The 27,318-nt window shown below is 39.8% G+C and overlaps 1 protein-coding gene across 3 annotated transcripts in view; it reads left to right on the forward strand.

Annotated features, from left to right (window-relative positions):
• Positions 1-26,341, forward strand: part of nst (phosphoglucomutase 3-like protein nst) — a 206,233-nt gene extending 179,892 nt beyond the window's left edge. For all 3 annotated transcript variants that reach the window (XM_072297202.1, XM_072297203.1, XM_072297201.1), the window contains 3 exons: positions 5,279-5,477; positions 14,785-14,900; positions 26,104-26,341. In XM_072297202.1, the coding sequence (XP_072153303.1) occupies positions 5,279-5,477; positions 14,785-14,900; positions 26,104-26,245 (457 nt within the window). In that variant the 3' untranslated portion in view covers positions 26,246-26,341. The remainder of the gene's footprint in view (positions 1-5,278; positions 5,478-14,784; positions 14,901-26,103) is intronic.
• The last annotated feature ends 977 nt before the right edge of the window (positions 26,342-27,318 follow it).

The following is a 27,318-nucleotide window of genomic DNA, read 5'->3' on the forward strand; positions in this document are numbered from 1 at the left end:
ATCTTGATTGTCAACGCTAAAGAGCTGACTGTAAACGCCCGCTACAAGATGAACAAACTCATCAAAATGCCATCCAAGTACGGGATAACCGCTGCCGCTGATATCGTCTTCGAGAATCATCATCGTGGCCTCTTCCCACCTTCGCACATTGCGGACCGTTTGACGGACGATGCAATTCAGGATATCAACGCTGGATCCTTCGATCTCATCTACGAAGGCCCGATCGGAAGAACACATAAATTCGTACTCGTTCCAAACGTTGCAGCCTGATTTATATTGTATGTATTATTGTATTCTTTTCTAAATGATGTAATGTTTGAAAAAGAATGAAAAAATAAATAAATTTTTTTAAAATTTTTGATTAAGATTAATCCAATTGCCTCACGGTTCCGTGCAGTAGTTCGCACGAATACTTCACAGGTGTGATCAGGATCACCTGGGCTGTAGTGTTGGCCGGGAAATTCTATTTTACCACAGCGGTCAACGTGATATCCACCGGAGCTGTTTTCAGATCTTCACCTTGAACGCATTTGATGACGAAAAACGCGCGATCTTTGAAATTTTCAAGCAACATAGCTGGCTCGCAGAGTTTCTCACCTTTCCAGTAGTCTCTCATAAAATCGGTGTAGTTCAGATAGGCGTGATTATAATCCAAAGTCGGGAAATCTTAGATCGTATCAACTTGAGGAAACCGACGCTCACCGATTTGAACATTGACCGAGCGAACATTTACATGGTCGAAAAGAGAGGAATCCCTCAGGTGATTGTCCCGTCGGTCCGTTTGAAATACAAACACCACGAATTTGGGCTTGTGCCTGCTGGTTGTTCTTACGCTCCATTTGAACGTTTTGGTCGGAAAAATCCCCGGGATGTCGTACGATTCCCAATTCATGTAACCGAAACTCATCTTATCGTTCTTCTTCATCTTGAGCAAGATTTGTTTTTCCAGTTCCAATGTGAATTTGACAATGGGAATCTCCCAATAGATTTCGATTATTTTAAATTTGATGCTGTAACCGTCCGCGGTCGCCGCGTCGGTGATATAATATGCGTTCTTATCCGTACCACTGCGCAAGAGGATTAACTCTTGCGAGCATCTGACTAGAACGTCTTTGAAATGTACTACGAATCCGCTGAGTGAAGACAACGGAACGACAGCGCACTGAGTTTAATCCGCCTGTGTGAAATCCCATTCGGTCCATGAATGAGTGATGTCACAAAACCCGGCAGATGCGAGTCCCACGGTTTCCCCTTTAGTATATGTGAGATAATTTTTCACGGTCGATGTCACTTCGACAGATTGCATGCTATCGACTTCCGTCCCGTTCTTTTTGCACTGCATACGGTCGAACAAGTGCAGAGGATAATTGTTAGCCCACTTGACTTTAGGTTTGGTAGCATCTGCAGCGGCTCCAGGATTTTGCTCGAGTTTCACTTCTAAACGCACGAAGATCCTCGAATCTTCAGGCACGGTGATCAGGCCGTGGGTATCGGGGGAGAACCGGATCGAATCATTGTTTCCTCGCCGTTCGTCGACCGGACCAAACCGGATGTATTCGTATTCGATGATCTCTTGTCGCCAAGCTTCCATCTTGTTTTTATTTTGGATTTTTCACCACGAATCCGAGTTGTGTGAGAGCCCTCTTGGAATATTCGGTCAAAGTTTTCCTCTGCTTCTGCTTTTGCTTCTGCTGCTGCTGCTGTTGTTGTTGTTGACAGCTAGTCCGTGGATTATCAATACTATTATATGCAAGAGAATATAGGAACCTATCGTCGTCGTCGTTCTGGATCCTTTTTTACCCATAAGTTAGCGGTCTCACGTGCAGTCGCACTGTCACTTCTTCACCACCGAAATTGATCGCTCTTCCTTGTTGGTCTACCTACTATACATATTAACGAGCAAAGGTTGGATCTTATCACCCAAGACGGGGTAGTAATGAATCGGCGACGGTTTCTCTACCATTTTGAATCCTGGTTCGATATCGGGAGCAAACGCATAAATGTGATGTCCGCGCACCGCACCCCGTTTGCGTATCCACCGTTGGCGATGCTGCATTCGATGCATATCATGTTGACAGGTGAGATGTTGACGCGATAGTCAGCTTCGTGCCATTCGTCCGGTGCCAAGAGACTGCAAGTTCCGTTTCATCAGGATGTCCCGTAAAAATAACAATCGGAAAGTCGATGACATAAGTCTTGATTTAAAGTTCGGAGAAGGAGAAGGGATCTATGTTTGTGGTTGACAACCCTCACGTTTTTTAAACGCGGACGTTTTCTGGAACGCGGACGTTTTCTAAACGCGTACGTTTCTCGAACGCGTGCGTTTTCTAAACGCGAACTGTTTTAAACTGTAACAGTAAATTTCCACCAAAGAAAAAAAAAAATGTTTTTGATTCATCAAACTGAACATTGCAATATCCAATCCCAGTTGCTCATCCCAAAACACAAGGTTCCGATACGCACCTCCAAGCGCACACTACTAAAAATGGAAATTCCCGAATCAGACCCTACTCTCCAGTCTCCGATACCAGACCCATACTGGAGGATATGGTCTATCGTGGATGCCGATACAAGTCCGAAATCTCAAAAGCAAAAAGTCGTATCAAAATTTGGTCCGTACAGTTTTCCGATCTTCGATATTGTAAAAGAATCGCATCCGTCCGCGGCGGATCGGAGGAGAGTAATTTTCCGAATTTTTTTTAATTTCCCGAATCAGACCTTACTCTCCAGTTTCCGATACCAGACCCATACTGGAGGAGACGGTCTTCCGAAGCCGAAAATTTTTACAAGTCCGATAATCCGAATTTTTTGCACAATCTGACAACATTGTACGAAAAAATTATTTAATTTCTTGCACCATCTGGCAACACTGTAAAATTAGATATTGCAAAATTTCATCGATAAATAAATCATTTATGAATGTGCACCGTCCGGCAACGCTGATGCATAACCACCATCTTGAAGGGGCAACATACACCATTGCATAACCCGCAGATTGAAGGAGCTACATTACACCATTGCATAACCCACGTATTGAAGGGGAAACATATAATACTTCTTTTTAACAGCGTTGCCGTATTGTACAATACCCGCCATACAACACTGTAATTTAATTCGTATTTTTCTGCACAATTTGGCTAAAAACGTTTGTGCTTTAATTCCCATTTTCACCCTACTTTAGCCATCATCAATTGTCATGAGGATGGACTCGATTTCCAATAAAATTAGCAGTATGTGTAGTCCCTGACTTGGCGAAAATACTCTGAGGTCCTGAAAAAGTCCTGAAATTGGTTTTTAAAAATCTGTAGACACCCTGTATTTATGGAACCCCCAATTTCATTGTGTATTGAATGGTATAATTATAGAAATAATCTCATCAAATCTGTATGAACTGGCATACATCTTGATTCACTGCGGCGCGTGGGGGAAGGGGGTGGGTGGTTACTGATCCTGAGTAAATTGAGCCTCCCAAAAAAGAGGCTGATTTTGGCCCCTTTTCAGGTATTCGATTCGACCATCGGACCAAGGTTTAAATGGAAGCTTATATTAACAGAAAACTCGGGAAAAAATTTCAAGATGAGTATAGGAACCGTTTTCGAGTTACGGGGGGGGCAAAGGGGTCACAATCCGGCCTAATTTTTTGCTGTTTTCTTGTAGAATCGATGTATCGGCGGGGTTCTTATCGTTGTTTACGCACGTGTAACACATAGATTTCTACGTGTTTTTACACGTAGAATCGATTTTTAACAGTGCCGAATCGATAAACTGATCAGTTAAATCGATTTTGAACGATTTATTAAGGAAAATCGATGATTTTTCAGGGTCGAAATTGTTTATCTTCGATTCATGAAGGAACAAATGCATCTGAAATGACTGAAGCACACGTTACCCTATGTATTTTGATACGCAGAATTGATTTTAAACGTTGACGAATCGATTTATCTATCGTTTGTATCGAACTTTTGCGATTTTTTACGGAAAGTCGATGACTTTCCAGAATTAGAATCGGGTCTGCTCCATCCGAGATCGGAGATATGTACCCAACATGATTGGAGCACATCGACTCTTACGTATTTTTACACGTGGAATCGATCTATAACCTCGATAAGCCGATATATCGATCAATTGTATTGAATTTTTTCGATTTTTTGCGGAAAATCGATGGTTTATCGGGATTGAGATAGGTGTCTCTCCATCCAAGATCGGAGAGATGTACCCTTTATGATTGGAGCACATCAATTCTTACGTATTTCTACACGTAGAATCAATTTTAAACGTCGACGAGTCGATACATCGATCTGACATACACAACTCGACCCCGATAATCGACCCCGAGAACTCTGTCGATTACCTGGGGAACCGTTTTTTTCTGGAGAATCGACGTCAATTTTGCGACCAAAGAGGAATCTTGCGAAATTTTCGGAGGAAGCGAAGCCCCCCTCCTCAGGGGGTCACTTAAGATGTAAATGTGTTCTGCTCCTCAATTTGGATGCAACCAATTTGCGATTCGGAAAGGAGCCCCGATTTTTAAAATTGGGCCCCCCCGTTTACTCCCCAAGGGGCGCTAGAGGAGCTTCGGGACCATGAAATTTGGATTTCTCGAGGTCGATTACCTGGGAATCAGTCTTTTTCTGGAGAATCTACGTCAATTTTGAGACCAAGAAGAAATTATGTAGGGGGGTACTGTCCTCCTCTTTAGGGGGTCATTTTTGGGCCTTAGATGGGCCGGTCTTGGATTTTTAGGGGTCAATTTCACGTGAATTTTTCCGTCCTGTTCAATTCTGATGCGACCTATCCAAAATTCGGTCGGGAACCGTGACTTTTAGCGTCATGACCCCCCCTTTCCTTCCCAAGGGGGGATGGGGGGGGTTGGGGACCACGGAATTCGGATTCCTTGGGGTCGATTCCCTATTCAACCCCGCGGTCCCCGACTTCGTACGACCTAAACCAACCGAGAAGAAGGCCTGGTACGGGTGGTCTGAAACACCCTGTATGAATCAGATAACAATTTAAAGTCGGAATTGGACCTTAACTTACCTGTAGAATTAAGTGAAAATCGGTGACTTTGACCCCATGTATCTCGAAAACGGTTCGTATACTCAATCTGAAATTTTAGTACCTGTAAAGGGTCATCCTAAGGACCTCACATGGACTCCGATTTCGAGGGCCCAAAAACGGGCGAATTTTGGCCCTTTCTGTGCAAGGCTCTTTGTTAGTCAACCAATCCAGAGTGTATCCTTTAACTTTTATGTCAAAATTTTTCTGTTAACACATGTAGAAATGGCTTATCTGAGGATCAAAAAGCTAATCTAAAGAAGTTGCTTGTAGTCCGTGACGTGATTAACGAGACAGTGGGAGATGCCATTGCAGATCTACTGCTTGTTGAGGCTATTTTATATGATTCCGACTGGAACATACAGCAATGGCTGAATTTGTATGATGACCTTCCTAACAGACAGCTGAAAGTCAGTTTGCAGGTACTTATTCAACTACGTATGTACTTCAAAGTATTTTTAAAAGAGTTTGCTTTGTAAGGAGGAATTAACCAGGGTGTCTACCAGTCCGTAAAGTCCGGAAAAAGTACGCATTTTTTAAGGTCGGTCCGTAAGTACCTACCTAAAAAGTACGTAAATCTCGCGGAAGGTCCGTAATTTTTCGCATTTTGCGCTGCGCGTTCAGTTCGATCGCCTGATAGTTATGCAACCCTCTGTGCGTTGGCCGTCAGGCGTATTATTACAATGTCAGCCTGTAAGAGCGCGGTTGTTGTAAAGGAGCGGAACAAGGCATTTCCCTCGACTTGACGGAAACAGCCGAAAAGGCCACGGGAATAGCCGAAGTGAAGCGCGCGGCAGTGCCAAAATCGAAGAATTGCGATCAGTCATTTGAGGATAATAATGGCCGCTATGCGATTTTAAGAGCGCAACTTTTTTGCTCGCCTGATTTCCCATCCATAGAGGGTCCTTAACGAGAATCAAAATTTGCGACATCGGCACTTTATGGGAACCCCCTTAAAATCGAAAAAAACGGCTAAAAATCGGCGATTTTCTCTCGTTTTTCGGCTAATATCGCAAAAACCGCTCATTTTTCGAGTAACTGTGTAGGAACTTGCCTTAAAGTAGATAAACTTACGGACATTTTCAACCCGGTCCGAAATTTTTCTGATAAATAATATGCCCACTACAAGGTTGCCAAAAAAATCCCAAAATGTTCAAAATTTCATTTTTTTTAAGGTTTTTTTCTTGTAACTTTTTTTCCCAGCAATTTTAGAAGGTAAGTGTATCAGCCGAAATGAAAGTAGATTCAAAATGCTACAATTTCGTGTATCAGACTTTGCCATAGGACGTAACTAGACGGCTCCATGTCGTTGCCAAAGTTACGGTCTCCAAGGGCATTTTCCGCGGCGGTGCATTTCACGCAACCGCTCCACTCAATTTTACCTGAAAAATTTTGCGAAAAACTTTCTGGAATATGTTTCTTATGTATTTCTTAGCGCTGAAACCGAATCTGAAGTTTTCTGCCTTCGATTTTTGCCGCTAAAGCCGCCACCTTAAAAAAACCTTGCCAAATCTAATTTTTTGACTAAAAATCGTTAATAACTCGTTCCTTATGCGTCGGGCGGCAAAAAGAGTTATTTGCAGAATGAAAGTACTTAAAAGTATGGTTCAGAATCATGTATCAAAGTTATGATAACATGCGTATACCATCCGCCAGAGCGCGCTATAAATAGCGGGAAATTTGAAAAAAATCTAAATTTTTGACGGTTCTCTCAAATATCTTTTTTCCTAGCGGTTTTCGGCAAAATTGGTGCACAAAAACTAAAGTAGACAAAAAATGCTACTAGAATCACTCTTAGTTTTTGGACTAGTGATTGTTTCAGCGGAAGTTAGGAGCGCTTGAAGTCGGAGACTCGCACGGCCGAAATCGGCTGCAAAGCTGCATCATAGTTCTATATCATGAGGAACGTTTTATGGTCTCCATAACGTTTCATTTTGCTTTAAGGCATTAAATCTCCTCTATAATTAATAAAATTAGAGATTTCACCCCTTTTGGCATCCCTTCCCCCAACCCCCATTCCTCCCCCTCCCTAATCAGATAACGGCGCGAAACCATTTTCACTGTATTTTTATCTCGAAAAACGCTATTTTGCAATTTCAGTAGTTGATGACTGAAACTGCAAAATAGCATTTTACTGGATAAAAAATACATAGAAAACATATTCCAGAAAGTTTTTTGTAAAATTTTTCAGGTAAAATTGAGTGGAGCGGTTGCGTGAAATGCACCGCCGCGGAAAATGCCCTTGGAGACCGTAACTTTTGTGATGACCCTGTTTAGGGGTCGATAGGGGACGTTGCCGGAGCGTCGCGACGTCAGCCGACGGGACGTCTCTAAAGAGAGATATCTCGAGCTGACGTCACAGGACTCCAGGGGGGGACTGTTGTGTCGGACAGTGGTCGCCCGTGGTCTCTCTATAGAGAGAGATCTCGTGCAGACCACGACGCAACACAACAGTGGGGGCTTTTGGGGGGGCAGTCGATGACCTCCCAAAAAACGAAACACGTAGTCAATAAAGAGAGAAAAGGTCTGTCCTTGACTGAATTTCTGTATATTGTTTGAGTTGGCTATTCTATCAAATGAAAGGGCTCGACAAGACACAGAAAAGAATAGCAAAAAAGGGGGAGAAAAGACTCAAAAATATAGACGGTGTTGAGAACGAACCGGAGTCGTTCGTCTGACGGTGTGGTTCGACAATGACATGCAACTGCAGACCGGAGTCCTTAGCAAGTGCATAAGACGACCACGTTGCGAAGACTCGCTTTCCTCGAGCGTCGGAGCAAGTCGCCCAGCTCCCTACGCTCGGGTCGGCCGGCGGCGCGCATGCGCATTTCCCAGCGGACATCAGCATTTTCCTAAAGTCGGTGCTCCTCCTGACGTTGCCAATTTCCCCCTGAAATGATGAATTGTCTGGGAAAATTGGGCGTCTCCTCACACTTTGGCAACGACATGGAGCCGTCTAGTTGCGTCCTATGGCAAAGTCTGATACACAAAATTTTAGCATTTTGAATCTACTTTCATTTCGGATGGTACACTTACCTTCTAAAATTGCTGGAAAAAAAAAGTTACAAGCAAAAAAACCTTAAAAAAAATGAAATTTTGAACATTTTGGGGTTTTTTTTGGCAGCCTTGTAGTGGGCATATTATTTATCAGAAAAATTTCGGACCGGGTGGAACTTGTCCGTAATTTTATCTACTCTAAGGCAAGTTCTTACACAGTTACTCGAAAAATGAGCGGTTTTTGCGATATTAGCCGAAAAACTAGAGAAAATCGCCGATTTTTGGCCGTTTTTTTCGATACTGGGGAGGTTCCCATACAGTGCCGATGTCGCAAATTTAGATTCTCGTTAAGGACCCTCTATGAATGAGAAATCAGGTGAGGAAAAAAGTTCCGCTCTCAAAATTGCATAAAATCCCCATATGACTGGACTAATACGTCGCAAAAAGATACTTAAAAAGTACTTAATTTTTCCCCAAGGCGAGGTACTTAAATTTTTCCTTAAGTACCTAAAAAGTACTTATTTTATTTTTGTGGACCTCAGTAGACACCCTGATTAACTTACAGGAGGACTGCTCTTAAGCTCAGGATTATTGCCTATGAATTTATGCCAGATTTGTTTTTATAGGAACTATAACTACGGTTAAACTCAATGAAATGTAATCGGCGGTGGATCTTCTGCACGCAAGAGATACAGCCAAGAGTGCAGGCTCTTTACTAGTGAAATTGCACGAAAATCACATATATCCTAAAAAGCACAGCATATTCTAAAAAGTCAAAAATCCATTCCTTAGCGTGCAATCTGCATAGTTAATAACATGCTTCTCTTACGAGATTGTTCTATCTGCCATTAGATTTGGCCCTGTATCAGATAAAATCCATCTTATCAGGGATGATACAGTGGAATGTGAAACGTTCAAATATGGTGGAATTTTTTGTTCGGGCATTCTCTGAGAGGGGGTCCTAAGCCAAACAGGAGTGGAGGGTCAAAGACGAAACCTTCAATTGTGTATAAATTTTGAACGAATAATGGGATTGAGTTGAGCTTCATTTTTAAATAAGATGTCTCATAAATATGTATCTATACATGCCACTAAAAGAAGTAAAAAATTCTTTTTAGTGCAAAATTTCTGCAATTTTCGATTTCTCAGGGTGTAAATATCCTAATTTTGCCATGCTTCGAGATTGCGCGATGACTCACTCAAAACAGAAACCAGTCATTAGTGCATTTTCAGAAGAAGTTACAGTATGAGTCAGTTAAGCTCAGGAGGGATTTGCCTGCAAATAGTCGAATCTTACAGTTTTCGGCATGAGAAGAACGATGCACACATTAGAAACCACGAAAAATTGTCTCCGCGGAGACATGTTTGAACCAAAGACATTGAATAGAGTAGACCGTGCACTCCCTATCTTCGCCGTGTCAGCTGAGCGAGGCCACTTCGGCGCACAGTGTGTCAAAACCCCAATCTAGCTGCTCAAAACCTCTTCACGTCTCTAAATTTGGTCGGATAACCACCAAATTTCGCACAGGCATTAGTGTAAGCTTGAAGAAGGTTCACCTAAAATTTCAAAACTTAGTCATCAAAATTTTTAAAATGGCGGCCATCTAAAAATCCTGTTCAACTCATGTAAAAATCGTAAAATTTCAACTAAATTTTAGGCGCCTTATGTGACCTGATAAACCCCAAAAATTAGTCAAATTGTGTTTTCCGATCCAAAATAAGTCCTGGAGGATGTCTTGGGCTTATGCATTCCACTTCAAAATGGCGAATTTCTCATTTGGCCATCCAAAGAAATATGAATTCCATATTATTAAAATGATACGTTTCGGCAACTCTAAGTGACAAGTCAAAGATAATATTTTCAAAATGTTTGCCTGTAAAGGAAAATTTCGGCGAGCCCCTCCCCCTTTCATTTTCCTTCGTTTCATAAACCATGTCCGAAACCTTCCCTCATTAGAAATAAATAAGAAAGTCTGTTTCAAATCATACAAGAAACTTGTTAAAAATACGTTGCAACTTTGTATTTATGAGGACCCCCCTCCCCCCTCCATGACAGTATAGACAATGGGAAAATCGTAATGAAAGAAATTAAAATTTTAAAAAATTAGTCTGCTCGGGATTTGAACCCCGATCATGCAGGTAATAAAGAAGGATGCAGTCAACGGAGCCATCATACGATCTTGTCTGGCCCCGGTGAAAAGCCTCATGATAAGGCTCACTCAAATCAGGGGACCGAGCGCGCGTGGTGAGATGCTGCCTCCGTCTCAATTCACCTGTGACAGAATGTAAGGGGAGATTGCATAACGCCACATGCACGCTTTTACACTAGGAATCGCCGAAGAAAATGTGTTCTCACTCTCAAGGTCGCGGAAGGTCGCAGTAAAACTAAAGATATTTCAAATCTAGATAGTTTTCTGAACACTCTCATATAAGTTTCATGGTGTTCCGTGTAGTTCCGCGCTTTTGCGGCTCTATTAAAGCCAGGAAAAGTAAACGGTCTTGGGCACTGTTTTCAATGAGCAATTATAATACTTAAATAATGATTTTGGAGAAATCAACGATCATATTTCCTTACTCTGGCCTTTGGCATCTCGTTTCATCCAGAAATGACCCTTTTTCGCCACGAAGTACTCTAAAAGAAAGCAATACAGTGGCACCACTCCTGATGGGGAGATTGAGGCTGGACGTTTACCGGCTGCAATCCCTATCATTTTAGCGACCAAAAAATTTATTTTTGTGATAATCATGATAGATACGTAACCAGTGGGTGCCTATGGACCCACTCTGACCATAAACAACACCATTTGTTGACTTGATGTAAGGGGGGTTTTGAGCAGCTAGATTGGGGTTTTGACACACTGTGCGGCGGGACTCTGTAACGGGCGGGTGGGGTGGGAGCTCACGACTGAGCCCCACGCAGCCTGAGCCGGCGTTGCGCGTACTTGGAAAAATTAGTTGCGTGCTCGAATTTTCGCGAATTACTCGTTTCCTTTTCATTTTTTGGCAAAATTTACAAGGACCACATGTTACTAGCATGAAAGAGGTTGTCCCATTTTCCATAGGAAATGGCCGCAAGAGCTTTTCCATCCATACTTTCAGAAATCATAACGTATCATCGGAGAAACCTAAATCCGGTGTCATTCCTCGTCTAGCCCCCCAGTGGGAGGGGGGACAGGGGGTCAAAGATCAAACGCTCCGACCGCCATAACTTTTGAACGAATCGTCAGATCAACTTGATCTTGGGCTCAAATGAAAGCTTTTGACGAGATCTTTCATTTGATGTATAGTAGTGTCTATTTTTGGTACTTTTTCAACGTAAAAAAAAATCATTTTTTGATTTTTCAAGCCCAAAAAATTCAGTTTCTCGGGCTTATCTGGGAACGCATGAATCATTACAAAAACATATTTAAATGAAAGCCCTTGATTCAAGCTTTAAAACGAGCTATCGTTGAACTTGGGGAAATGAATGGTTCAAAAGTTATGACCGTTCAAAGTTGGCGTGGCGCGCTATTTTCGAAGCGCGCGGAGTGTATACTCGCGTGCCATCCCTCCCTACCTTTCCCCCTGGGGCCCGCTTCAGTTGATAAAGGATACAGAAAGGTCCAAAGCTCCTTCCACCTAAAGAATGTCCAGTGATTAGTGTTAGATTACTTTTATTTCTAACGAAAAAAGGGAAATTAAAATAAATTGAATGCACCGCTGACTCTGACTCTTTAAACAAAAGAGCTTGATGCAAAAACGGCTTTTTTCGCCCCCCTATCTTCGAAAACGGCCCTTTCTACGGCCGCTACATCTTAGCTATAGCGCAGCCCTTAGACTCTTTCACACAGAGGAGACCTAGCTATTAGTCAGATTAAAAAATATCACTGGTAAGCGACCGATGGTAGATACCAGGCTTACTATACCAGGCTTACCTCTCTTGACGTTTTGTGCCGTTTTACCAACATTTCAATTTCAGCCTCCATTTTGGCCGTCATCTTGTTTTTGGGGCCTTGGCATCAAAATCGGAGAGTCCACCAAAGATTTTCTCATTCTAGGGACCAAAATGAAGAGAGTAAACTTGCATCACAAACGTGCAAACGGGACTAATTTTCGATCACATGCTCCCCTGACTATGCAATAAATCGCCTTTTCCCGTCATTTTTGAGCATTTCCAGCCGGTTTTCATTTCCGTTTAAATCCGTGCCCCATCGATGCACGTTAGTACGTGTTTATTACTCGAAAGAATATACCTTAAGGTTGAAATAGAGAGAGAAAATCGGAAATTGCAGTCACAATCTATGGAAAGCATCGGTTACGGTGTGAAAAATCGTCTTTTTGCGTCAATTTTGAGGATTTTCGGTCGGTTTCCGGTTTCCATCAGGCCGGGGTTTATCGATGGGTGAATGTATGGAAAGCGATGGTAGTTTGATTTTTTACATCTTAGAGGGTAATCTGGGCGTAGTCTGGGTAGTCTGGGTAGTCTGGGTAGTCTGGGTAATAAAAAAAATTGAAGCGTTCATAATCGAAAAATTTGGATTAACATGTAAAAAATCGTCTTCTTCTACCAATTTTTTACCTTCTTTGGCCTATTTGAATTTTTTTAGGCCCTTAACCATCCGATATGAATTTGAAAATGATTATCAAGCAAAAGGATGTATGTTAAGCTTGAAGTATAAAAAAAATCGAAAAACCGGAGAGACTGTTTTTTAGATATTTCAGTTTGAACATTGAATGGCAAAAAAATAGTAAATTTTCAAAAACCCTAAATTACGGCCATTTAAGTAATTTTTAGCTGAATTTCGATGGCATATTCAGAATTTACACGAAAAATTGGTCTAGCTTCAATCTTTCAAAGTATGATGGATTGATACAGAGTCTCGCTATGGAGAGTCAAAGAGAGGGAAGTCGAGAAAATGAGAATCGCTGAAACAGGTTTTTCTGAATATCGCTAAAATTCACCCCATCTTTGGGGTTCGATATCTTGCGAACGGGGCGTCGGATGGGAAAACCCTTCAATTTAGTTTCTTAGAATCATGCAAAGACCCCGATACCAATTTTCAGCCAAATCGGAGGGGGTCGGGTTCCCAGCCTGGTACAGTTGACGTGGAATGACCGTCCCAATTTCCTGGACTACCATGGGAGGATATAATTGTGTAGGCTCTTCTAAAAATACACTAATGACTGGTTTTCCTTTTGCTTAAGTCATTGCAGAATCCCCTGCAAAGTTTTTCCCTTTTTAGTTTAAATTATCAACTCCCCATGTATAGTAGAGAGCAAATGCAGTAGCACGGTTGCTGCGGTTTCAGCCTTGAAGTCACCAAACGTTTTGGTAACTCTGAATGAATTTGCTCCCTACTGCGCATGGAGTGTTTGACTGGATATAGAAGTGGCGTCATACCGTAGCGGCGTAGCGGCGTAGCGTGGGGGATCCAGATCCCCTCTATTACGGCTTCAAGAGCTTTTTTCGGAGTTCGCTCAGAGAAAACCAGTGGCATCATTGTGTTTTTTGAAAAATTTCACAATAGAAGAAGGTACTTAAACAGCAATTCTCTGGGGTATGCAATAGCTTCATTCAACGTACTATATCTCTTAAATGGCTGCCAGTTAGGAAAAGACCGTTACTTACGTGGGTCTGTAAGACCTGCAAGTAAAAATTCACTCTTCACTAGAAAATGTGACTTTATCCTTGAGAAAAGCGGACCTAAATCCACACGAATTCACAAACGAGTTTTTGATACTATAGCAGAAAGGAATGACTTAGAAACATTTTGGGTCAAAAGGAGGCTAATAATATCCGGTTATTCGGAAGTTTTGGCGGTTTAAAGCTTGCAGTTAAAGAAATATAGGAAGAGAGAAAAGGCCGTCGTAAATTCTCTCTTCAGGCAGTTCAGGGCACAAAATTACCAGATTTTAAAGCATTTTTACGCGTCTTCTAGCATAAGATTGCAATTAATAGCTCACAACTCATTCTTTACGACACAAGAGTGAGTTTCTCTTCATAATTTTAAACGCCAGTTTTTGAACTCAACGACTCGACCTCACGTCACTTAAAGCTCATCATCCACCTTAGCTGCGTTGTCGAAGTAAACTGTTTGGGACCGTTGGGCAACAGAATTACCCGATTCCAAACGCTCGGCGTTGTTCGACTACGTTTGGATTGCCCGATGTTCTGGACTGTTTACCAAACAGAAGTCAACAAGTCATCGGTCTCAGGAGGTGGTTGAGAGCGTTGGGCTAAGCTCTAAATGTAATTGTGGACGCGGTGTCAGGGTGTCTAGCTCGGTCAAGAGACGACCGACAACGCGTTTCTCAACGGGTAAGGCAACGGTCACGTGATATCCGTTAGCGTTGAACACCCAACACAAACTGAAAGTTAACTGCGACAACGCACCTCTAGCAGGTAGGTGAACAGCCGAAAAAAGGTTGATGACTGTTGCTGCCTTTCTATTACCTTAAGGAAGTGTTGAATCTCGGACAGTAAAACCTTCCACCTGTCGCGAAGAGGCTAGTGGAGGGTGTCTATTTGTTTCTGGTTTGGTCACTTGACAACACCTAACTTGAGTCAGGTCACTTGGCAACAATGTAAGATGTCCCATTACTATATTCCTTGCATATAAATTATGAACTCTGTAAATTGAAATGTTCTGAAATGGCTGTTATTACCTGAAATGTTACTAACATAGTGTAACCATGTATGTGTATGTAGCACTGGCTCATTGTTTTCTCATCTATCTTCACTCTTTCTCTAAGGATTGCTCTGTTGTTAAAACGGAAGGGGCGGATGTCAAATGTATTGCGCCAGCAGGCCTTCAACAAAAAATAAACTCTCTCGTCAAGAATTATCCCTCTGGACGAGCCTTTATAAGGTAAGATATCAACTTTCCTTTTACATTGCTGTCTCTTTTAGTTACTTATTCACCACGAAAGCTACGTAAGGTAAAGGCGTACCAAATTTAAAAATAAGTAAATCCCTGAGATGTTTCTCACAAGGGAAGGTTATTTAGTGCCTCACCCAGATTTTAGTAGGAGTAATGGCCCAAAATTTCTTCATTTCAAAAGTTCCCAACTAAATTTGTCAAGAAACTAAAACAAAGGGCCGCTTGCTGAAGTGGCGCAATGGCATACCTAAGTCTCTATGTCGTAGCTCTGGAGCTATGATTATAATATAGCTGTCAAGAACGTTGCACACTGGAGGGATTGTTGCGGGTTTGATCTCTGACTGATCTATATAATTTATATTCTCCCCTGTGATAATTTTGTTTTGATTGTTTCTGACCTCTGTCTGAATGCGCCCACAAGTATCTTTTACCGGGTACTTACTTAAAATAGTCAGTGATTTTCTAATATTTTGACTCTTCAAAAATTTAAATACACAAAAGATTAAAATAGAAATATATCAATGAATTGTAAGGAAATACTTTAATCTTTTACCACTTGTATCAGGGTCAATTAGAAATAATAAAGGATTTAATAAGAGAATATTAATATAATTACCATAACAGTATTTATATTTACAAGATCAATGTACAGAGACTGTATATTTTATATTCCAACTCACAGAGGTTTTAGTATACTTATAAATAATTTAGCAAGGTGGAGAAATGATGCTGGGTCCACACCATTTCGCGAGGAAATCAAAGCCAAGGAGTTCCAAAAATCAAAATTAGAGTCAAAATTATGTTTGAGCTCTAATGCGCACCAGTACAAAACTGAGGGGGGAGAGTGTTTAGCTCAGGCAGTTTGCGTAGGAATATTAAGTTGGAGTCACGTCGAGAGATCTATACCGGTTTGGGCCTTTTTAGACCTCATCAGTAGATCACACTCGGCTGTGAACCCAACTTAACATGCCGCAAAATCCAAGACGGCATTAAAACGCCGTCATGGATATGACCCGAGGCATGACACAAAAGTGTGATCCTCGCGCCATCTACCGTAGCCGCTGAACAACTCTCATAACAAACAAGGAAAACCCGAAAAAATGATAATCAGAATATTAATATGTATAAATAATCAGAATATATAAATAATTTAGCTATTCCGAAATCGTGGTAAAGTTGTTAGAGTCCACATAAAATTGTATCTACATATATCGACGGTGTAAGTCAGCAATCACATAACTCGTTTGCGGTGTCTGAAAATCTCCGCCTCCATGGTATTTTTTGAAGGAGAAAAAATTGACATCATTCCTTGAAGTTTTTGCAGAATTTTCCTCTCACAGAGAAGAAAAATCACGGCAGTTTTGAAGAATTACCGGTGAGAAGCTTTCCGTTAAAAAAATAAAGTATGACAGGAAGTCTGCGACGTTGCAAACCGAGTTATGTGATTGCCGACTTACACTGTCGATATATCCTTGTTACATGCAGTTTGGGCCATTTCTTAATGTGTTTTCTCCTGTATATATACCGAGTGTTCCAGAGCACCCGTCCAACATCTTTTTCTCGGAAACGGCCAGAAATCGAGCTTCGAGACGAAAACTTTCTGGGGTAAATCAACCCCAAAGATTTCAATGAAAATATTTTCAACCCCCCAATACTCCATTGGGGTGGGGAGATTTAAGGATGGTGCCCTCCGTTTCTCTCAAATTTCAAAGAGGAAGGGTATATTTTGACTTCTAATTAAATTCTATGGCCAAAAATAAGAATTTTTTACCCCATGCACTTTTCCCCTAAACTCCCATTTTTTGGAGTTACTGGGCATTTTGGGGCAAATTTCAATTAGACACTGAAGGCATTAAAATTATCCGATTTTCAAACTCTAAAAGTCTCGTGGGAGAAGAGGTCAACACCTTTTTATTGATGTGCCGCATGATCCCTGTTGATCGGCAATATGGGGGCCAAGACCTCCGAAAATTTTAGAGCTGTGGAGGGCCACACATCGAAAATTTCAAATGGCAGGGGTATGCGTTTACTTCAGATTTGGATTCTACGCAAAAAATTCCGTAGAATTGATACGGCGTATGACCAATCTGCCCCAAATATTTTTACCCCTTTTTTCCTCCAAAAATACATGCCTGTTCGTGAGGAAATGGGGCTCCAAAGCAATAGTTCCTCTGTATTCAATATTAAATCCAGAAATTACTACTGCAGGGTGTCTGCAGGTCTGGAAAACCGGGAAAAATCAGGGAATTTGATCACTGTCTGGAAAACCGGGAAAAGTCAGGGAATTCGATCGAAAATCGGTGAAAGTCAGGGAATTTTCGCAATTCGAATATTTCGCGGCTATTTTTGCTTGTCACTGCTGAATTGGCCGAGTAGCGCGCTCGCGTGGCTGATAATGTAAACTGCTCTGTTCAACCAGTTTGCAACACGGCCGCTAGGTTCACTAATGTGTGTTCGCTAACTTTAAAGATCGAATCGATCTGCCCTATTTAATTTATCTACTTAATTCATGCCAAATGGCAAGATAGACTAAATAGACTTGAATGAAGTTCACTTGCTAACAGCAGAAAATTACAGTAAATAATGATAGGAAACTAAGTGCCCCAGTTTGGAGCCGACAGTTAATCAATTTTTTCAATAAGTTAGGAAATTTAATGAAAGTGCCAGAATTTTAGTTTTTCTTTAACTGAGTAAAGAAATATTTAATGTCAACTGCATTTTGCATGAAATTTTTCTGGTTCTTAAATCAACATGTTCACAACTGGTGCATCCATCTTGTAGAAATATTTTTGGTGGATTATATTCTAACAAGCCAACGTTTGTTGAGTATAAGACAAATTCAATACCAACAATAGGTTCTGGAATCCATTGAATTAATTGACCTTAAATTAAAAAAAAAAAAATCCCGAATCAAACTTTATCTAAAATCGAGGAGAAACTCGTATTTCCTCTTGATTATAGCAAAATCTACCTGAGTTAGGCACATTTACAACTCTTGTTTTATATTTTAAGAAAAAGAGACTTGTATTTTCAGGGCACTAAGTAATATGCCAATCTTTATGAAACCACCAGGGTGAACTATAGTTTGAATTTTCATAAGTATACGGGGCAATATGTCACAAAGAGAGCGTAGTAGAGCTTGAAAATTTTTGAAGGTGAATTTTAGTCTGAGTATACCATTTTGGAATCAGCTTTATTTTGAGTATTTAGGATCTCGTTCCTTTCAAAAGTATTACTCAACTCCTTCCAACGCCATGGTAATTCAGAGTATAACTTTACAGGGTCATTCCTAAGGATAGTTTTTTTCAATATTTTCTAACTAGTTCATCATATGGCTAAACCCAAAAAGTCAGGGAATTTTGTCATTTTTTGTCATGGAAAACCTGGAATTGTCAGGGAATTTCATTTTGAAAATTTTGTAGACACCCTGTACTGATTCTCTTTATTTCGGAGAAATTAAAAGGTTTACGATAATTTTTTCTACCAAAATTCCAATCAATCACGTTATGATGAAACAGACTAAAAAAGTATTGAAATTGACATATTTCTGAATTTTATTTATTTTTAGGAAATTTATTTGTTTTGTCAAAATTTTATCTCTATCAGTCTGGGTTTTCCTATCTGGTTATTCCTTATAGTTTTCTTTTGGTTTAAGTTTAGTAATGGGTCTTCTTCCTTTTCATTTTTTGGTAAACTTGATTGAGTAAGGTTCTACATTTAATCTACATACTTTAATATTTTTAATTCTACTAATTTTTTTATACTTTATTGTTTCTATACAAACATTTTTTATCGTGATACATACGTCAATAATTTTTGGCTAGCTGGTAGAGTGTTGGGACCAAATAATCGTATTTTTCAGCAAATAATGGGTAATTCTTCGATGATTGACGTTTGTAGAGGTATTCATAGAGTATGAGGTCTGTTCAATAAGTTTCAGGACTTCTGCCATTAAAACGGTAATGATGATTCAATTTTACTTTTCTTGGTGTCAATAAAAAGTAGAAAGCAAGACAAAAACAGTGCTTTTTACCAAGTTCAGAAATCATTATTGGTTCTCAAGTTACAGTAGCCTAAAGTGACAGACTCGAAGCCACGCTGCGATTTTTAGGATTCAGAAATCAGTTATTTTTTCTTTCGTCGGCAAAATGTCGTAATTTTTTGCTCGGACAGTCATATAAAAAAGAAAAGATATCGACAAATAAATTTTGAAGAATAACCTAAAATTTGTGTTCCTTTACAGCTTATCCCCTTCCAAATACTGGCCTTGACTGATGATGCATTTCCGCCAACGATCCGCCAAATCATGGAAGGCTTTTTGAAAACTCTCCGAGTCGATGCGCCGCAACGTTCGGATCGTGTTCATTTGAACGTCCTCCCTAGATTCAAATCTTTGACCTTCTAAAAGTTGCTTCAGTTTTGGGGACAAAAAAAAATCAGCTGGAGCTGTCTGGAGAGAAGGGGGGGGGGGGGGTTGAGGCAGAACTGTCATCGCGTTTTTTGCGCAACACTCCATAATTTGAAGCGCCGCGTGCGCGGGTGCATTGTCATGAAGCAACATCCACGAGTTCTCAGCCCACAAATTTGGTCGATTTTTCCTGACTTTTTCGCGCAGTCGTCCAAGGACATCGTTGTCATCAAAACGATCAACAGTTTGTCCCTGCGGTAAAAACTCAAAATGAACGACACCTTGAACATCAAAGAAAACTGGCAGGAGAGTTTTCTTTCTGGAGCGACTTTGACGAAATATTTTGGGCCTTGGGTCAGATTTTTCGATCCATTGAGAGGACTGGGCTTTAGTCTGTGGGTCGTATCTGTACACAGGTCAAAGATTTGAATCTGTGGGCTCAAAGGAACACGATCCGAACGTTGCGGCACATAAACTCGGAGAGTTTTCAAAAAGCCTTCCGTGATTTGGCGGATCGTTGGCGGAAATCCACCGTCAGCCAAGGCCAGTATTTTGAAGGGGATAAGCTGTAAAGGGACACAAATTTTAGGTCATTCATCAAAATTTATTTGTCAATATCTTTTCTTTTTTATATGATTGTCCGAGCAAAAAATTACAACATTTTGGCACCAAAAGAAAATAACTGATTTCTGAATCCTAAAAATCGCAGCGCGGCTTCGAGTCTGTCCTTTTAGACTACTGTAACTTGAGAAACAATAATGATTTCTGAACTCAGTAAAAAGCACTGTTTTTGTCTTGCTTTCTACTTTTTATTGACACCAAGGAAAGTAAAATTGAACCATTATTACCGTTTTTATGGCAAAAGTCCTGAAACTTATTGAACAGACCTGGTAAGGATTAGGTAAACATAGATTTCTGTAAATGATGAGTACCGCATTTAATCGTCCATATTAGTGTGTAAATATTTAATCTTACTGTTTACATTTCTGGTTTTGATTCAATTGATTTTTAATGTACCATAATGTCTTATTTTTAAATCCTTAAGGAAACTTTGTGAAACCTAATGAAAAACGTATTATTTTAGATAATATCAATATTAAAATGATAACTGTGATAGGAAGACATTCAATAATAATTAAATCACCTATAATATAAGTCTTAGATATTGAATGAACTATTAACATTAAAATGGATAGCATTTTGCAACTCGGAACTATAGGCAGTGCGGTAGGTTTTCAGGAGAGCAACTTTTGCAAAAACCATTGGCGTTTTTCCTCAAAACGATCAATGTTGCAGTTTGATGGTTCATTTTATAGCTATGGAGTTCCTTTAACACCCTGTGTTGACAGATTCTTGAAAAACATCACACTGTTGCCAAAAATTACAAAAAAGGCTATAGTTCCTCATTGCAAAATGAAGAATCCGGGGAAGCTCATTTTGCAATTAGGAACTATAGATTGTTTTAGCACTGATTGCAAAGGGGAGACGACCCTGGTGTCACTATTCCACACTGGAGGGTTAACCCCGACAGAGAAAACACCCCTTCCTCCCATCATACGAGAACGGGGGGGTGCATTGTCCCCGCAGAAAGATATTCTACCAAAAATATGGATACCTACCGACTTGCTAATATGTCGAGAATGGTGGCAAATATTAAGGTGATTCGTCAAGCTCAAGTGACGTGGTCAAACTGGCATGCGATATATCGCATCTTGTAGGTCAAAAATCTCGGCAGATTTTGAATTTTCAGCAAAAAAAGGACAATAGCCCCTTCGCATGAGCCTAAAGAATCATTCTAAACCCAAAAATCGGCAAAATTCAGAGAAATGAAAGCAGAATAGTCTTTGGAAAAAAACCTCGCATTCGATACAGAAATCGATAGCAGAATCGAATGCGAGGTTTTCTTCCAAACACTATCCTGCCTTCATTTCTCCGAATTTTGCCGATTTTTGGGTTTAGAATGATTCTTTAGGCTCATGCGCAGGGGCTATCATCCTTTTTTTTGCTGAAAATTCAAAATCTGCCGAGATTTTTTACCTAAAAGATGCGATATATCGCATGCCAGTTCGACCACTCCTTTTGAGCTAGACGAATCACCTTAACATGCAATTTGGACGGGAGAGTTTATAGATTTGATTGACATGAATCGATTGAAAAATGAAAGCGTAAATCGATCGACACCGACTCGATCGGCAAATTATTGAAAAACCGGTGTCATGAATCCGACATGACCGACATGAATCGATCGAAAAGTTGGAACGTGAACCGATTGACGTGATTAGATCGGCACTGATTCGATTGACGACCGAGAATCGATCAAAAACCTGCGAATTGATCGACAAATCCGTGAATCGATTGACAACCCCGTGATTCGTTCGAAAAATCCGTGAATTGATCGATAAACTCTTGAATGGGTCAACAAACCTGTGAATCGTGAAATTTTGAAAATTCGAAATTCCAAGATTAGAGATGTGGCATCAAATTCTTTCTCGGCTCCTGTTCGATCGATTATGCTGATTTTCGGTATCAGGGATATTTTTTCACGGGAAACTCGAATTTCTGGTGAAATTTTGAAAATTCAAAAATCCAAGATTGCGGATGTGGTCTAAAATGATATCTCGGCTCCTGTTCGATCGATCTTGCTGGTTTTCGGGAATAAGGGGTATTTTTGGACGGGAAACTCGAATTTCTGATCAAATTTTAAAAATTCAATAATCCAAGATGGTGGATGTGGCCGAAAATGACCTTACTTGAGTAAGTATCCCCTGGGGGATCTTTCATTCCTCGGAGACATGCGTTTAATGGGGAGCTCAGAAGACGCAACCTCAAACTTGTTTTTCGTGGATTGAAATGTGAAAGATGTGTGTGTGTGATTTATCGGAGTAAATTATCGTGGCTTATGCGTAGTAAATACTTCAAAAGATACGAAAATCAAAAATTATTGAACAAGCTCATTGTCAAAATTTGAAAAAATGTAAATTTTTCGAAACTCTGCTAGGAATTCGAGTTTTCCGTCCAGGAATGCCCTTACACAACCAAGATTCACCACGATTGATCGAGCAGCCCGAGATAGCATTTTAGGCCACATCCGCCATCTTGGATTTTTGAATTTACAAAATTTGACCAGAAATTCGAGTTCCCCGTCAAAAAATACAGCCTAGCATCGAAAATCAGCAAGATTGATCGGACAGGAGCCGAGAATGCCGAGATAGCATTTTGCCGTCCTGCCTATAGTTCCGAATTGCAAAATGGGAAATCCGAGTTTCGCATTACGCAATAGGGAACCATAGTATAGGTCCCTCCTGAACCTCGCGTGATCCTGCGACGGCAAATTTTTGCGGGGTCGCTGAAACGGGATAAAAATCGTTTTTGAGGATTTTCTTTTTCTCAATAGTAAGTAAATACCCTCCTCATACAGAATTCATCATTAAAAAAAAAAAAGAAATCGAAAATTTGACCCTAGTTCGTTATTGCATAAAGCTGTCCAAATAATTTATATGATAGATGTTTCTTTTACCATAATTTTAATGGTTTACAGAAAAAAATATTGATTTTATAATGCAATGAAACTCTGTATGTCTAAAATATCAGTAAAAAAATTATTACATTTCTAAAATTATGAAATAATTAAATTAAAATTATAAAATAATTTACTTAGAATTATTCAATACGTAAATTAGAATTATTCAATAATTAAATTAGAATTATTAAATAATCAAATCAGAATTATTAAATAATCAAATCAGAATCATTAAATAATCAAATCAGAATTATTAAATAATCAAATCAGAATCATTAAATAATCAAATCAGAATCATTAAATAATCAAATCAGAATCATTAAATAATCAAATCAGAATCATTAAAAAATCAAATTAGAATCATTAAATAATCAAATTAGAATCATTAAGTAATCAAATTAGAATGATTAAATAATTAATTTAAAATTATAAAATAATTAAATTAAAATCATTAAATAATTTAACTAAAATCATTACATAATTAGATTAAAAATATAAAATAATTTTAGACAAAACATAAATAAAAGAACAAGTCTACATAAAAAATCAAGAATACCATTAGGACAAAGTAAAAATGCAAGGAAAATGGGAGCCGCAGTGATCTTTCCAAATCTGTAACACATTCAAAAATATAGGTTTGGTATTTAATTGAACGAACGTGGGAGCTTCTACAGCTTTTCGAGCGTTCAGAATAACTTCCTCCCTTTTTTTTTTATTAATTACTAGCGGTCCTATCCATACAGACTGAACGACCGAAACAATCCTCAAGAAATCCTAGCAAAGCACGATGTCCTTGACCTGAAGGCTATTTTCTCCCGGCTCCCTCAAGGAAGGATGAAGGAATGATCCTTATGGATTTCAAAATTTTGCCAGAAACCTGTACCGTCAAAATCAGGATGACCCTTTTACCTTCCAAGGGGAGCCTGCGGGCCGATTATTGAAATTTTGTGTCTGTCGGGCGGACGTAGGCCAAACGGCAGAGCGTTATTGATGGGCCATGTCTTATTGCTGCTTTTTAGCGCCTTTGTCTGGTGGACTTCACGACAAGCTAGAGGCACTTTTTGAGTCTCCAAGAATGTATTGTCCATTCCACCTGACAAAGGCACGACAAAGCAGCGAAAAGACATAGCCGACCTATCACGCGCCGCCGTTTAACCTATGTCCGCCCCACAAACACTAAATTTCAATAATCGGTCCGCTAGGAGGCTTCTAGCTGATGAAATTCGGATTTTTTCGGGTTAATTCCGTACCACTATGGGTATATTGTGTTTGGAGCGGCGCAAAATTTAATTTTTCGAATTTTTACCCGTCATATTAGGTGTTTTAATCAATGCTTACACACCTACTAATGATGAAAGTATATGGGATTATCTAAAATATTCATGATATCTGTGGTTTCCACGTAGGGAGATATGCAGCTTTTGGAATGCGATGAGCCCAGATTTCTACAACCTGAGGGGCGGGACGAAGGTCAGAACCTCCAGTCCAAACGCGGCCCCATTTGGCACGAGAAATCTCAAGGTTGCGGTGGACTGACAATAATTTTATCATGTAGATTATCTCTTATTTGCGCTAATTGATCATATGCTACCTCAAGTTCATGGGTACCTTTATATAATGAAAATGTACTAGATAACATCGTTAATTATAAATATGTATCTGGAAACAGATACTCATTCATGCAGGCGGAAAGAATTAAGAAAAAATCAAAATACAACAATCACAGGGAGGACCAAAAATTATTATATGACGCTAAGGTAGGGATGAAACCTGGAACCGGTCGGCCAATGTGCAATGGCCTTGGCCACTAGACTACCGCAGCGCTGAATTTTGATTTGCACCATTCCCCTCTTCCAAAAGTAGCCCTCAGGAATCTAGATGCAAAGTGGGCACTCTCACCTTCCTTCTTATAGCAAAGAATAATAGAATCTCCCAGCCAGCCAATGAGAGTCTCGGATTGTGGACTAGTTGCAACAGAGCAGACTAGTACCATCGCGCAAAGCATGATGGTAGAATATGAATCTCGTGCAGTCGAAAGAACAGTAAGTTCTCCCGCCATTTGAGATCTTCACTCCAAGGGCGAATATTTCATCAAGGAAAATTGATAGGTATTTAGATGAGAGTTTTAGAACACATACTTCATCACGCTGTTAATACATTTCATTCCTAAAAAATTTTCATTTCTACTCTCACAAAGAGAACTTGCGAGTAGAAAAACAGGATTTTGCCACACGTATATGTGGCGATTTGAATTCCCACTACGCACGAATGGTCCGCGGCTATATTGTGCGAGCTGTACCCACTTTGCTTCTAGATTCCTAGTGGCCCTTCCCGCCAGTTTTTTGACAGTTCCAGGGCCCATTTACTAAAACTACAAAATAAAGGTTGATCAAATGATTTCTAATGAAGAAGTTTCTGGCCGCTCATAATTATAAATCTAAAAGGGACATCACGCCACCTCGCTTGTCCTTTTCTAGCAAATTAATTATCCCTTGAGATTTCATGTTCCACGAGTATGGAAAGTAACCCTATTTTAGGGCTTTTGAAAGCCGCAGAGAACAGTGGACTGTTTGTTTTTCTGAACCAAAAAACAACGCAAAGGCTGGCAAACAGCATGGTAATTGTTACATTCCAAATATGTTCATGCATGATAAAAAGATGTAGAACCTGTGCTGTCCCATCATAAACATTTACATGTATTATTATGTCGCCAAATTAAAAACATTAGAGATGACCTCTCTCTAAAGTATTATTATGCTACTCTTCAGTAAATGATGAGTTATTTCCGCAGGGATGTATTTCATAGATTTTCCAAAATAATTGAGTAATACGAACATTTCAGACATATTTTGGAATTTTTATGGAATAGAACCTTTTGGAAGTAATATGGCGTTCACTGACCCAAATTGATAACACCTTTTTTCAGGAAGAGTCATTTTTCATATGTTTCACTTGGCGGCACAATTTTACTTTTAAATTTTTTTTTTTTTTGGAAAAGTTATTTCTCCTAGATATATTCTGTTTTTACTGCACACTTTGAAGCGTCCTAATTTTGTTTTGCTTTGACACATCCTGATGTTTTCTTGGCAAAATGTATGTGAAACACTCATTTATGCAATAAAAAAGTTCACCTAGAGTAAAATCACGCATTGTAGTAGTAGGAGAGAAGATCTACAATTTTAAATACAACGTTAAATTAAGGAGAAAGCAACGAAACTTTGAATCTTCAATGGTATAGATCTAATTTCCATGATTATTTTTAGGCCATCTGGAACAGAGAATTTTGTGCGCATCTATGCAGAAGCTGATTCACAAAAGAACGCTGATTCTCTAGCAGCTGAGGTTGCCCAAGCCGTTCATTCTCTAGCCGGCAGCGTTGGAGATCTTTATGAACACCCTCTTTAGCATTCTGGAGCAGGTTTCTTCCTGGCTTCTTAATATCTTTCAACTGAAGATTATTTTATAAATTCTTAATAATAAAAGAGCCACTTTTTTAAAGGATCAGTAGTGTGGCATGAAGAACTTCGTCACCTTTCACTAATCTTGCCTTAAAAAATTGTTAATCAGAACTTGCTCCATTCCTTTTTAAAGGGTATCCCGGGATAAGCATGTCAAAATGCCCTTGTGAACGGATTTTTATTTTAACCATTTTAAGTCATCAAGGGTGTCCTAAAACTTAGGTTTTGGGGAATTGTAGCCCCCAACCCCCTCCGCCCCCCCTCAGACCCCCAAAAACCGCTTTTTGGGGCTATTTTTGACTATGCTAACGTCTTTTCCTCATAACTTTCGTAATTTTCGATAGAATTGAACCAAAATTTGTCAGAATCTACATCAATTAGCTTAGTTTTTGTAGAAAAAAATTCATTATCATCGAATAATATTTTAGCTTCTAATAAAATTCGTAAAATTTTAAAAAAGAATCATTTTTCTCCTTTTTTCGCGCTAGGTGACGTATGGAAACGAGGACACAAACAAAAATTGCCTCTTTTCTTAAGTTATACACCCAATAAGACACAGAAAAAATTTCGTGTTGATCGGAGTGGTGTGCCATACTTAAAAACGCAATTTTCTAACCTCAAAACGGCCAAAATGCCACCATAGCCTCCTTTGATGACTAGGCGTGGAGAAATATGTAGAGAGAAACATCCGGTTTTATCGTCTCACCTCTTAAGTGATCCACTTAACTACCTTGAGCCAAAATTTCGAGTTGATCAGAGTGGTGCGCGACATCCAAGCACGCAATTTTCTAACCTCAAAACGGTCAAATTGCCCATTTCGGCACCCATTATCACTCCGTGTCAAAAAATAAGGAGAGGGACATCCGGTTTTATCGTCTCACCTCTTAAGTGATCCACTTAAGTACCTTGAGCCAAAATTTCGAGTCGATCAGAGTGGTGCGCAACACCCAAACACGCAATTTTGTAACCTCAAAACGGCCAAATTGCCCATTTCGGCTGATTTCGGCACCCATTATCACT

Source organism: Bemisia tabaci, chromosome 2 (assembly GCF_918797505.1).
Source record: "Bemisia tabaci chromosome 2, PGI_BMITA_v3".
NCBI classification, from domain to species: Eukaryota; Metazoa; Arthropoda; class Insecta; order Hemiptera; family Aleyrodidae; genus Bemisia; species Bemisia tabaci.